General features: G+C 40.7%; 1 protein-coding gene and 1 long non-coding RNA gene across 2 annotated transcripts in view; one reads left to right on the forward strand and one right to left on the reverse strand.

Annotated features, from left to right (window-relative positions):
• LOC141982361 (DGAT1/2-independent enzyme synthesizing storage lipids-like) overlaps positions 1-13,251 on the forward strand; it is a 63,869-nt gene that overhangs the window by 40,466 nt on the left and 10,152 nt on the right. Inside the window, exons 4-6 of the mRNA XM_074944371.1 lie at positions 2,069-2,262; positions 7,960-8,020; positions 8,715-8,854. Of these exons, the coding sequence (XP_074800472.1) occupies positions 2,069-2,262; positions 7,960-8,020; positions 8,715-8,854 (395 nt within the window). The remainder of the gene's footprint in view (positions 1-2,068; positions 2,263-7,959; positions 8,021-8,714; positions 8,855-13,251) is intronic.
• LOC141982362 (uncharacterized) overlaps positions 1-13,251 on the reverse strand; it is an 82,832-nt gene that overhangs the window by 34,518 nt on the left and 35,063 nt on the right. The gene's annotated exons all lie outside the window — the stretch shown is intronic.

A 13,251-nucleotide genomic window follows, 5' to 3' on the forward strand; every position in this document is an offset into this window, starting at 1 on the left:
GGAGAGCCAGGGTATATGGGGAGACTTTGGCAAAGCAGTAAAGTGCCTGAAACCACTATGGCTTATTGCTAAAAGCAGCCAAATCAGCAGGCTGTAAATTGGCCATTCAGCAGTCTCAGTTTAACCCGGGCAGGAGGGGAGGGTTTTTTTGGGTGCCACAGAGAGGGCAGCTTGACCCTGTGTCCTTCCTGATAAGAATTGTGTTGAAGTTGCTGATACACGCATTTTAGAAGAGCAGGATGTGCCCCAGGAATGTCTATTGGGGCCTCAAGGCCGCAAACGCTGGGAAAACCCACACCTGGTTAATCGATAATCAGAAGGAGCCTCTTGCTTGCTCATTGGAACTGCTTGCTTAACAAGTTTTCTTTAAGGGACATGTCATTCTATTATTAATGTATAAATAAGGAGGAAAAGTTTGAGGTAGTGGGACTCTTCAGGACTGGACTCTCCCTCTGGATGCATCCTGTGTTCCCCACTGGCAGATGGGCTGCCGCTGTGCCACTCGAGAGCCACACTCAGCTTTGGTAATTATCAAGGGTTGGGGGTGTTTTACTAACCTGTTGCATATGTGTGTATAAGTGCTTGAGACTATGTAAAGTTAAGCTTTAAGTGAAAGCACTCTTGTGTGGTCCTGTTTGTGCCAGCCATCTATCGGTCGGACAGCTGTGTCTCCCCTGATTTATTTCCTGACACCACCTCGCACAGAGTAAAAGTTACCAAAAGCTTTGGGTTGAAAGAACCCTGGGTAACAAGTGTATAGGGACTCCAGTGGCTCAGGTATGTCATTGAAGCGGTGCTAGGAACAGAGCTGAAATGGAATAAGGCCCGTTCAGGAGGGACAGGAAAGACAGAGATACTAGGAAAGTAAGGATAATCACAAAAGGGACAGGACCTAGGAAAAGGAAAGACAGTGGTATAAGGGAAAAAGAGGAAATGTTAAAGGAAGAACAGTATAGCTAAACAAGAGGAAAAATAGCTAAAGAGTCTCTAAGTAATCTAAGAAATTATTAGAAAAACATTGTTAGAAAACTCTGAGAAAAGTAAAGCAAGAATGAAATGTGAACGAAATAAGATGTAATAAAAGAGAAACTGTAATTAAAGATAGGTTTCAGAGTAACAGCCGTGTTAGTCTGTATTCGCAAAAAGAAAAGGAGTACTTGTGGCACCTTAGAGACTAACCAATTAGTCTCTAAGGTGCCACAAGTACTCCTTTTCTTTTTGTAATTAAAGAGAAACAGACTTAAGAAATATGGAAAAAGTGAGCTGTAGCAAAAGTAAGAAAGTAGTAAGGAATTTAAAACAAAACATCCAGACAGAATCTTAAGGTGATGTGACAGGAATAGAGAAATTGCCAGAGAGGAAAGGAACTATAAGCCAGAAAGTAACAGAGGGATAATCAATCTTCTTCAGTCAAGAAGCCAACACATCACATCAAGGAACAGAACCCTTTATTTAAGCTGGAACTCAAAACAGTAAACAAAGATTGCACAAGAGGATTGCTAAGGATATAACTAAACATCCTAAGAACTCTTCCTTCATATGCTGGGCTTCCAGAGGCTGAAAACTGAGAAACTGAAAAGTGAACTTATAACAGTGGGGTTTATGTTCTAGTGCATTGTATTTTCTAATTCAAAATTCCGCTATTTCATAAATGTAAATTATTACCTATACATTTAATTATGTTTAATTAAGATAATAGTAGTTAATATACAGGTAGATAACAGTAACAGTTTATGGTGTAATCCCAAGTAGTTCCTGCTAAAACAACTAACTCTGATTTACTAGTGATTATTTCCCACTTAACTGATTTCTCCTTTATCCCAGCTGATTGAGATAAAGCATAATTTGGCCTCTGCCTCTCTTTATTGCTTTGTTTCAGAACTCCACTCCATTGAGCTCATTATACTGATTATGACATCTCCAGTTTTTTCAGATATGTAATATGTAGCCACAATTAAAAAATGCTGAAGATATGTGTGTGTATTTGATTGGGTTTAATTTTCAAAATATGAATTATGTAATGAGTTTAATGTACCATAATGACCTGTACTGGTTATGTTTATTGCAGGCCTACAACTATATCTTAAACTGCTTACTGCAGTGAATGGGGGGAGAGAACAATGTGTTGAAATTCTGAAGAAAGGCAACTTACTGGGTGTTGCACCAGGTGGAGCTCGAGAATCATTCTTTAGTGATGAAAACTACGGTGTCTTGTGGGGTAATCGTAAAGGTTTTGCTCAAGTGGCCATAGATGCAAAAGTGGTGAGTGGTCTCCTGTGTGTGTGATGTAAATGTGTAACCCATTGATTGTTTTGTGTTATATGACCCTCTCTGTGCCTGAGTCATAAAGGACGCAAGACTAGCTACAGGACCTGGTCTGACACTTTCTCAGGATGCCCAGGAATATGAGTCACCTTGTTACCTCCCTGTCTCCAGCTAGAGGAAGAATTGCTTGTGCTTAACTGGGTTTCAGATCCCTGACACCACCAGTCTGTCAGTCACCCGAACAGTCTTCTTGGGGCAATGGGAGCCCTCACTATGGTTTGCAGGCTAATAGTAGGTGCATCCCAGTTCCCGAGCTGTTTTGAAGCATTCCCGTGTGATATCCAGCCCCTGTAACTAACCATTAACAGCAATACCTGGTTTGCTGTCTTCAAGAGGACAGCGTACATGCCAACTTGTTTGATTCATGTGAGGATCGGCTCCTATATAATATCACAGCACCGAGATATATTTATAGTGAAAACAATCATACATTTACTATCAAAGGCTAAGATTTCAGGGAGAGTGAGTAAGGATAATGATGGAAACAGAAAGGTTACATATAAAAGAAAATCCCTATATGCTTTCTAGAGACTAAACTTAACTTTAACAGGCTAACCATCTGTCTAAAAGCAGTCATTTCTCACCTAAATGTCCTTTACAGTGTTCCCAACCAGGGCAGGTTGGGATCTCATTTTCATGAATGTAATCATACTGCCCAATTACATCCTCAGATGCAGGAAAAAGTGGTGTCCTTTTTCCTTCTCCTTATATCCCTCCAAATCCATTGTTTGTCCCCCAAGTATGGATGACCTCTCTTTTCCTCCAAGGTTTATTCCCTGGTGTGCTGACTTCATGTTAACGTCACATCCACATCTGGACTGGTGCTTATGTTGACTTGGTATGCAAACAGGGATTCCATTGTGTTGCTTCTAGAGATGTAAATTAATTGCAGTTAACTGACGCGATTAAAAAAAAATTAATCATGATTAATTGCAGTTTTAATCGTACTGTTAAACAATAGAATACCAACTGACATTTATTAAATATTTTTGGATGTTTTTCTACATTTTCAGATATACTGATTTCATTTACAAAGTGTACAGTGCTCACTTTATATTATTATTACAAATATTTGAATTGTAAAAAACAAAAGAAATAATATTTTTCAATTCACCTCATACAAATACCATAGTGCAATCTCTCTATTGTGAAAGTGCAATTTACAAATGTAGATTTTTTTTGGTTACATAAGTGCACTCAAAAGCAAAATGATGTAAAACTTCAGAGCCTATAAGTCCACTCAGTTGTACTTATTGTTCAGCCAATCGCTAAGACAAACAAGTTGTTTACATTTATGGGAGATAAAGCTGCCCCCTTCTCATTTACAATGTCACCTGAAAGTGAGAACAGGCATTTGCATGGCACTTTTGTAGCTGGCGTTGCAAGGTATTTATGTGCCAGATATGCTAAACAGTCATATGCCTCTTCATGCTTTGGCCACCATTCCAGAGGACATGCTTCCGTGCTGATGATGCTCGTTAAAAAAAAAAATGCGTTAATTAAATTCATTATTGAACTCCTCAGGGGAGAATTGAATGTCTCCTGCTCTGTGTTTTACCGACATTCTGCCATATATTTCATGTTATAGCAGTCTCAGATGATGACTCAGCACATGTTGTTACTTTTAAGAACACTTTCACTACAGATTTGACAAGCCTCAAAGAAGGTACCAATGTGAGATTTCTAGAGATAGCTACTGCACTCAACCCAAGGTTTAAGAATCTGAAATGCCTGCCAAACTCTGAGAGGGACGAGGTGTGGAGCATACTTTTAGAAGTCTTAAAAGAGCAACACTCTGATGTGAAAACTACAGAACCTGAGCCACCAAAAAAGAAAATCAACTTTCTGCTGGTAGCGTCTGACTCAGATGATTAAAATGAATGTGCGTCAGTCTGCACTGCTCTGAATCGTTATCGAGCAGAACCCGTCATCAGCATGGATGCATGTCCTCTGGACTGGTGCTTGAAGCATGAAGGGACATATGATTCTTTAGTGCAGGGGTGGCCAAACTGTGGCTCGTGAGCCACATGTGGCTCTTTTACCATTAAAGTGCAGCTCGCAAGCCCGCCATGCAACCCTCCCTTGTGCACCTACCAGATTGGGAGCGGGGAGCTCAGGACCTCTTCCTTGCAGTGGGGTGGTGGGGTAAGCACTTCTGTCCAGCAGGAAGGCGGGGCCTCGGGCTTCAGCCCTGTGGGGTGCACCATCTCCTGGCAGATGTGCCCCGACTCTCAAACTTCTGAAGCTTGTCTCATGCAGCTCGGAGAGCCAGTAAGTTTAGCCATCCCTGCTTTAGCACATCTGGCACATAAATATCTCACGATGCCGGCTACAAGAGTGCCATGTGAACACCTGTTCTCATTTCTGACGCTAAACTGGGAGGAGTGGTAGATACGCTGGAGGGTAGGGATAGGATACAGAGGGACCTAGACAAATTGGAGGATTGGGCCAAAAGAAATCTGATGAGGTTCAACAAGGACAAGTGCAGAGTCCTGCACTTTGGACGGAAGAATCCAATTCACCGCTACAGACTAGGGACCGAATGGCTCGGCAGCAGTTCTGCAGAAAAGGACCTAGGGGTTACAGTGGACGAGAAGTTGGATATGAGTCAACAGTGTGCCCTTGTTGCCAAGAAGGCCAATGGCATTTTGGGATGTATAAGTAGGGGCATTGCCAGCAGATCGAGGGACGTGATCATTCCCCTCTATTCGACATTGGTGAGGCCTCATTTGGAGTACTGTGTCCAGTTTTGGGCCCCACACTACAAGAAGGATGTGGAAAAATTGGAAAGAGTCCAGCGGAGAGCAACAAAAATGATTAGGGGACTGGAACACATGACGTATGAGGAGAGGCTGAGGGAACTGGGGATGTTTAGTCTTCAGAAGAGAAGAATGAGGGGGGATTTGATAGCTGCTTTCAACTACCTGAAAGAGGGTTCCAAAGAGGATGGCTCTAGACTGTTCTCAGTGGTAGCAGATGAGAGAACAAGGAGTAATGGTCTCAAGTTGCAGTGGGGGAGATTTAGGTTGGATATTAGGAAAAAAATTTTCACTATGAGGGTGGTGAAACACTGGAATGCGTTACCTAGGGAGGTGGTGGAATCTCCTTCCCTAGAAGTTTTTAAGGTCAGACTTGACAAAGCCCTGGCTGGGATGATTTGATTGGGGATTGGTCCTGCTTTGAGCAGGGGGTTGGACTAGATGACCTCCTGAGGTCCCTTCCAACCCTGATATTCTATGATTCTATGATTTCGAGGTGACATTGTAAACAAGAAGCTGGCAGCATTATCTCCTGCAAATGTAAACAAACTAGTTTGTCTGAGCGATTGGCTGAACAAGAAGTAGGACTGATTAGACTTGTAGGCTCTAAAGTTTCACATTATTTTATTTTTGAGTGCAGTTTTTTGTATACAATTTTACATTTGTAAATTCAACTTTCATAATAAAGAGATTGTGCTACAGTACTTGTATTAGGTGAATTGAAAAATACTATTTCTTTTGTCTTTAACAGTGCAAATATTTATAATAAAAAATAAAGCGAGCACTGTACACTTTGTATTCTGTGTTGTAATTGAAATCAATATATTTGAAAATGTAGAAAACATCCAAAATATTTAAATAAATGCTATTCTATTGTTTAATAGTGCTATTAATGTGATTAATCATGATTAATTTTTTTAATTGTGCGGTTAATCACAATTAATTTTTTTAATCACTTGACAGCCCTAATCAGAACCCTTTTAAATAAAAACCTACATTAAGACATTTACTCTATTGTAATCCCACAACAGTGTGAAGCTTTAGTAGAAGATATATTTTGTAAACCAGATTATTGTATATAAAAGAAATAGAATGGATCTCCCCCTAGAAAAGGAACAGTATTGAGGAGAGACTTAATTTGTATGCTTCAAACAGTGTTCCTCCAAGATTTCAGTTTAGGACGTAGCTAAGCCATTGAACAGTTTCAATGTATGCCCGGGGGCCCTATGTGATCCCAAATGGAGCATCTGATTCTGCAGTGGTCTGTGTGTTTGAACTGTTGTCTGCATCAGAGTTTCCTATACCACATTTCACAGGTCAGAGACAAACTGTACCTGCCAATAGTGTCGGGGGATGGAGTGAGGGTGGCAGCTTCAGCAGATGTTACTGAGCATGCTCAGTCTGTGTGAACATGCTCAGTACAAGCCAAGCAGCAACTCTGGTGGGGCATATGACCCCGCATGCCTCCTCACTCATCACCTCTGGCACACAGAACTGGTAAAGTGGGTGAGGTATCATCTTTTATTAGACCAACTTCTGTTGGTGAGACAAGCTTTTGAGCTATACAGACTTTTTCCTCAGGTCTGGGAAAGGTACTTAGAGAGTCATAGCTAAATTAAAAGAGAACATGGTCATGCTAAACTAAGGGACCATTCAAGGTGAAGTGGCCCATTAACACCCTTGTAGTCAGTTGACAAAAAGGGGGCTAGTGGATTACAGATTGTTATAAACCATAAATCCAGTGTCTTTATTAAGACCATGATTTTTAGCGTCAAGCAAAGTTATGAATTTAAATTCAATATTATGAAAAACAAAGAGTTTGAATCAAATGTCAGCGGAGTAGAATGAAGAATTCTTCAGATGAATGTTTGTTTTGCAATGTACAACAGTAGGCTGTCACAGGGATGTTGCACAAGAAATACATTCTCTGTTAAAGTGTGGTCTACACTATAACAAAATTTCAGAACCTCTGGTCTAATTTATGTCTCCGATAAACCTCTTGGGATAGGAACTCATGGGGAAAAAAAGTTCTGTAACATCCCAGGTGGGTGGTTGGTGCTCAATCTGTAATAATAATAATGAAGGAGCTGTCAAAACATAAGGTTTAGGAAGGATATTTGCTTTGAGGTGATATGATCTCAATGTGTGCTTCTGAGAGACGATAACTTGCATCATAATTTGAAAGAAAAATAATTTTCTGAAAAATTACAACTTCTTAAAACTATTTTAAATATTAAAGGCATTAGAAAGCAAACATTCAATTAGGCAAGGTCATCCTTTCTTCTTGCCCCCTCCCCTAATATTTGCAAGAGTTTCATAATACAGATGAGACTCTTAAATTGCATAATCTGTGTATGTTTTATATAGGACGTTTGCTGCATTTTTAGAATCTGCTTGCAAGATTTTGTTACGAAAATAATATCTGTATCTGGATTTTTTTTTGTCTAACTCACTAGTATTCTGACTTCTTAGGCACTGAAAAAAAATTGCTGAACAGGACTCCTGAAACTGATAATTCCAATATCTGTGGAATTATTTTTTCTTCTTCTAAGTATTAGTCTGTCAGCGTTGTTTTGGTGTTCATCGTGATGATAACAGAAACATGTGATTTAGGTTCAAAGAACCCTCAGAAAATGGAGCCTCACCTGGTACATAAGTAGCTGTAGTTTCTCCTGACAAACACGTGACTCCTTTTGAGTTTCTAGTCATGATAAATTAACAGTTTCATTTTGATTTAATGGGATGGTAAAGTGGCCTGTAACCACATGATATAGATGCAGAATGACTCTATTCAAAGATGATGCAAGATTTAAAAGAAAAAACTAAGGCTGAACTATTGTCCATAGTCTTACCACTTCTTTTCCTTATTTCTTAGCCCATCATCCCTTTGTTTACTCAGAATATTCGGGAAGGCTATAGAACACTTGGAACAACACGTAAGATTTACTTCATATGCATCTTTTCAAATTCGTTCGTAGAGTTTTTTTTATTTATATTTTCAAAATCAACTGTTTCTGGGAAGTACTCAGCTTGTGAATTTCTTTCTAATCTTGCATGCATCCAGCGAAGTGGGTATTCACCCACGAAAGCTTATGCTCCAATACGTCAGTTAGTCTATAAGGTGCCACAGGACTCTTTGCCGCTTTCTAATCTTTTGTTCTCTTTTAACTCTGGTAACTTTCTTGTGATGTAAACTCTTCTGGGTTATCTAATCTTAATATGTATTTATTGGACTAGGTATTAATTGTGCTTTACATGGTGACACATCTTAAACTGGTAATTGGTATGCATGAGGTAATGGAAGAGTAGATTATTATTTTCAAGATTATGTGCCCTGAATATTGTTTGACCTTCATGTTGCCTTTAACCAAATCACTTAAGATTTGTTAGTTACAATCTAGACACCATTTTGATTCAGGTTTCATAGTAGCAGCGGTGTTAGTCTGTATCCGCAAAAAGAAAAGGAGTACTTGTGGCACCTTAGAGACTAACAAATTTATTTGAGCATAAGCTTTCGTGAGCTACAGCTTACTTCATCGGATGCATTCAGGGACTCTGGTAGCTTCTAAGCTTATCTACTATGTCTCAAAATGTAATCTCCCCCTTTTTTTTTTTTTTTATAATTCACAGGGTTTATTAGGTGGTTGGATGAACGTTTTCGATTGCCATTCGTTCCTCAATATGGAGGGTTCCCAGTCAAACTTCGCACATATATTGGAGATCCCATTCCCTATGATCCAAATATAACAGCTACAGAACTAGTTGAAAAGGTAAGTTGGCTCTTCTCTTTGAAACTTCAAGGAACCTACAGTCTTAGTTTAAATGATGTTAGTTAGCTGTGAAATATTTAACATCAAATTCCATGACTACTGGTTTCTTATGAAGTAAAACTTTCTTACAGTACATTGGCCATCTTAAATAGTGTACTGTTATTCAATAACATATCTCTGTCTGAAATATCATTTTCTCCAGTCCAGACAACATTATTTTACACTGTTAGATTCCTCCACAGATTCGTGCATTGTTCTGTCTCATCACTATCCTCCCTGGCCCTCTCCCTCGATACTTTACACCAGAGGTTTCTGGACTGTGTTCTGTGGATCACTTGCTGTTAGTCTGTGAAGAGTTGGATGATCACAAGGTCCTGGCTGTGATAAAATACATTACTGAAATGGAAGTAAATAAATAACTTTTACAAATGTGCATGCAAGGCTCTAGTGCCCTAACACAATTAATATTACAACAAACCCCCAGCAGCATTAAAACAATCATTCAGAGAGAAAATCTGCCTTCCACCACCCACAAAAGAGCTTTCCACACATTCATAGTTCTAGACAGTATATTTCAGCCAGCCCTCTCCAAAAACCCCATCTAACAGATGTCTGGCAGTGTGCCTAGGTCACCAAATCTGTGCTATTTTTGACTGATGGAGAGCAAGTTCTAGAGTCTTAGAGCCCTCACAAAGAGCATCCTGCTATCCACAACTCTCTGCCTTATGGTGAAGGGGATTCAGCTTGTGCTGCCTCTGGAGAGAGGCAATCCCTCAGGTAGGTAGGTCACAGGCTATTTAAGGCTTCCTAAGTCATAACCGAAACCTTAAACTCGACCTGGAGTTAGATAGCACTATTACACAGCCAGTGCAGATCCCAGAGCACTTATGTCATGAGTTCCCAGAAAAATGCTTCACTGAGACAGCTGCTGTGTTCTGTCCCAGTGTTATTCTCTGAATGCCTTAAATGCATAACTCTATTTAGAGCACATTGCTATAGTTTAATATTAAGGTAACAAATGTGTACATGATGGTGGAGAGGTCTGCAAAGGACAAGTTTCTAGCCAGACAAAAAAGGTAAAAAGCTGACTGGATTACTGCTGGGTTCACCTGAGGGTGAACACTTTTTACAAAGGTTTCAGAGTAGCAGCTGTGTTAGTCTGTATCCGGAAAAAGAAAAGGAGGACTTGTGGCACCTTAGAGACTAACAAATTTATTTGAGCATAAGCTTTCGTGAGCTACAGCTCACTTCATCGGATGCATTCAGTGGAAAATACAGTGGGGAGATTTATATACACAGAGAACATGAAACAATGGGTGTTACCATACACAGTGTAACAAGAGTGATCAGGTAAGGTGAGCTATTACCAGCAGGAGAGCGGGGGGTGGGGAGGAACCTTTTGTAGTGATAATCAAGGTGGGCCATTTCCGCAGTTGACAAGAACGTCTGAGGAACAGTGGGGGGAGGGGGGGAATAAACATGGGGAAATAGATTTACTTTGTGTAATGACCCATCCACTCCCAGTCTTTATTCAAGCCTAAGTTAATTGTATCCAGTTTGCAAATTAATTCCAATTCAGCAGTCTCTCGTTGGAGTCTGTTTTTGAAGTTTTTTTGTTATAGAATTGCCACTTTTAGGTCTGTAATCGAGTGACCAAAGAGATTGAAGTATTCTCCAACTGATTTTGAATGTTATAATTCTTGACATCTGATTTGTGTCCATTTATTCTTTTACGTAGAGACTGTCCAGTTTGACCAATGTACATGGCAGAGGGGCATTGCTGGCACATGATGGCATATATCACATTGGTAGACATGCAGGTGAATCACTCTCGTTACAGTGTGTATGGTAACACCCATTGTTTCATGTTCTCTGTGTATATAAATCTCCCCACTGTATTTTCCATGGAATGCATCCGATGAAGTGAGCTGTAGCTCACGAAAGCTTATGCTCAAATAAATTTGTTAATCTCTAAGGTGCCACAAGTCCTCCTTTACTTTTTACAGAGTGATCCCTCTATATTTGACCTATCAGTCCTCATCCTCAAAGGAAGCCTGCACAATACTTTCAAAAGACAAGGCTGGGAGCTTCAGTTCATAACTTTGCTAGACACTAAAAATCATGGATTGATTAGAAAGACTGTTGTAATGAGCCACAAATCCAATCTATAACACACTAATAACTCCCCACCCTCAGCTGCTTTCCCCCCTCATCCTTCCTTTCCTCCCTATGACTAGAGGGCTGTTAATGGACCACTTCACCTTGAATGGTCCCTTGAAATATGTGTTTACTACTTTTGTTAAATGATCTGTTCCACCTTGTTTTTAGCTGTGACACTCTGATTAAAAAGAAAAAAGAAAAGGAGTACTTGTGGCACCTTAGAGACTAACCAGTTTATCTGAGCATGAGCTTTCGTGAGCTACAGCTCACTTCATCGGATGCATAGCATATCGTGGAAACTGCAGAAGACATTATATACACACAGAGACCATGAAACAAAACTTCCTCCCACCCCACTCTCCTGCTGGTAACAGCTTATCTAAAGTGATCATCAAGGAGGGCCATTTCCAGCACAAATCCAGGTTCTCTCACCCTCCCCCCCCCCCCCCCCCCAGACACACATACAAACTCACTCTCCTGCTGGTAATAGCCCATCCCTCTTTGAAACCTCTCTTTATAATGCGCATGATAATCAAGGTGGGTCATTTCCAGCACTAATCCAGGTTTTCTCACCACCCCCCCACACACACACCCCTCCAAAAACCACACACACAAACTCACTCTCCTGCTGGCAATAGCTCATCTTACAATGTGCACAGCAATAATCCAAGTTTAACCAGAACGTCTTGGGGGGGGGGTTTGTAGGAAAAAAACAAGGGGAGATAGGCTACCTTGCATAATGACTTAGCCACTCCCAGTCTCTATTCAAGCCCAAATTAATAGTATCCAATTTGCAAATGAATTCCAATTCAGCAGTTTCTCGCTGGAGTCTGGATTTGAAGTTTTTTTGCTTTAAGATAGCGACCCTCATGTCTGTGATTGCGTGACCAGAGAGATTGAAGTGTTCTCCGACTGGTTTATGAATGTTATAATTCTTAACATCTGATTTGTGTCCATTTATTCTTTTACGTAGAGACTGTCCAGTTTGACCAATGTACATGGCAGAGGGGCATTGCTGGCACATGATGGCATATATCACATTGGTGGATGTGCAGGTGAACGAGCCTCTGATAGTGTGGCTGATGTTGTTAGGCCCTGTGATGGTGTCCCCTGAATAGATATGTGGGCACAGTTGGCAACGGGCTTTGTTGCAAGCATAGGTTCCTGGGTTAGTGGTTCTGTTGTGTGGTATGTGGTTGTTGGTGAGTATTCGCTTCAGGTTGGGGGGCTGTCTGTAGGCAAGGACTGGCCTTTCTCCCAAGATTTGTGAGAGTGTTGGGTCATCCTTCAGGATAGGTTGTAGATCCTTAATAATGCGTTGGAGGGGTTTTAGTTGGGGGCTGAAGGTGACGGCTAGTGGCGTTCTGTTATTTTCTTTGTTAAACTCTGATTAAGTTTCCCAGACTGGAAGAAGAGCTCTGTATAAGTGTGATAGCTTGTCTCTCACAAAAAGAAGTTGGGTCAATAAAAGATATCATGTCACCGATCTCGTCTCTCTGGGTTACTGCTCTCATATGATGTCCAACAGTAGCTGAGTTTATAGAATCACTCCTAAATTGTGAAGACTGCTAACTCAGGGCAAATACACTCCCTCAAAGAGGCTGAAATACTTTTTGCATGTAAGTAATCAGGTTAGTTGCCACAGGGATAGTATTTGGATCATCGCAGAAGGGGAAGGTGGTCCATAAAACAAATTCTCTATTAAGATATCACTTACCTTATGAATAACTTTGGGGACCCTAGTCTTTTACCATATTTATGGTGGAAAAGTTGTTGTGTGGCACAGAGGATCTTGATTTTGGGTATCTTGAATATGTTTCCTTTTATTTTGATCTAAGTGAAAATATTTGTCTTAGGTTCTGTGGTGGAACAGCTTCCCACCCCAGTCAAGAAGGGGTTAACGAGGGCTTATGGGCACAATCAGGTCCAATCCAGCGTACCTGTGAGATCTGCTGCACCTGGAGAAGGGCAGCTCCTTAAAAAGGAGGAGCCTGTAATTGAAGTCTTTAAATCATGATTTGATGACTTCAGTAACTCAGCCAGAGTTTGTGGGTCTATTACAGGAGTGGGTGGGTGAGGTTCTGTGGCCTGCAGTGTGCAGGCGGCCAGACTAGATGATCATGATGGTCCCCTCTGACCTTAATCTCTGTGAATCTATGAGCCAATCTCAGTGATAGGCAGCACTCAGAGGGGGACAGAGCTAGATCACAGAGCTCCTTGACTCCACACAATACAGG

The sequence above is a fragment of the Natator depressus genome, chromosome 2 (assembly GCF_965152275.1).
Source record: "Natator depressus isolate rNatDep1 chromosome 2, rNatDep2.hap1, whole genome shotgun sequence".
Lineage (NCBI taxonomy): Eukaryota > Metazoa > Chordata > Testudines > Cheloniidae > Natator > Natator depressus.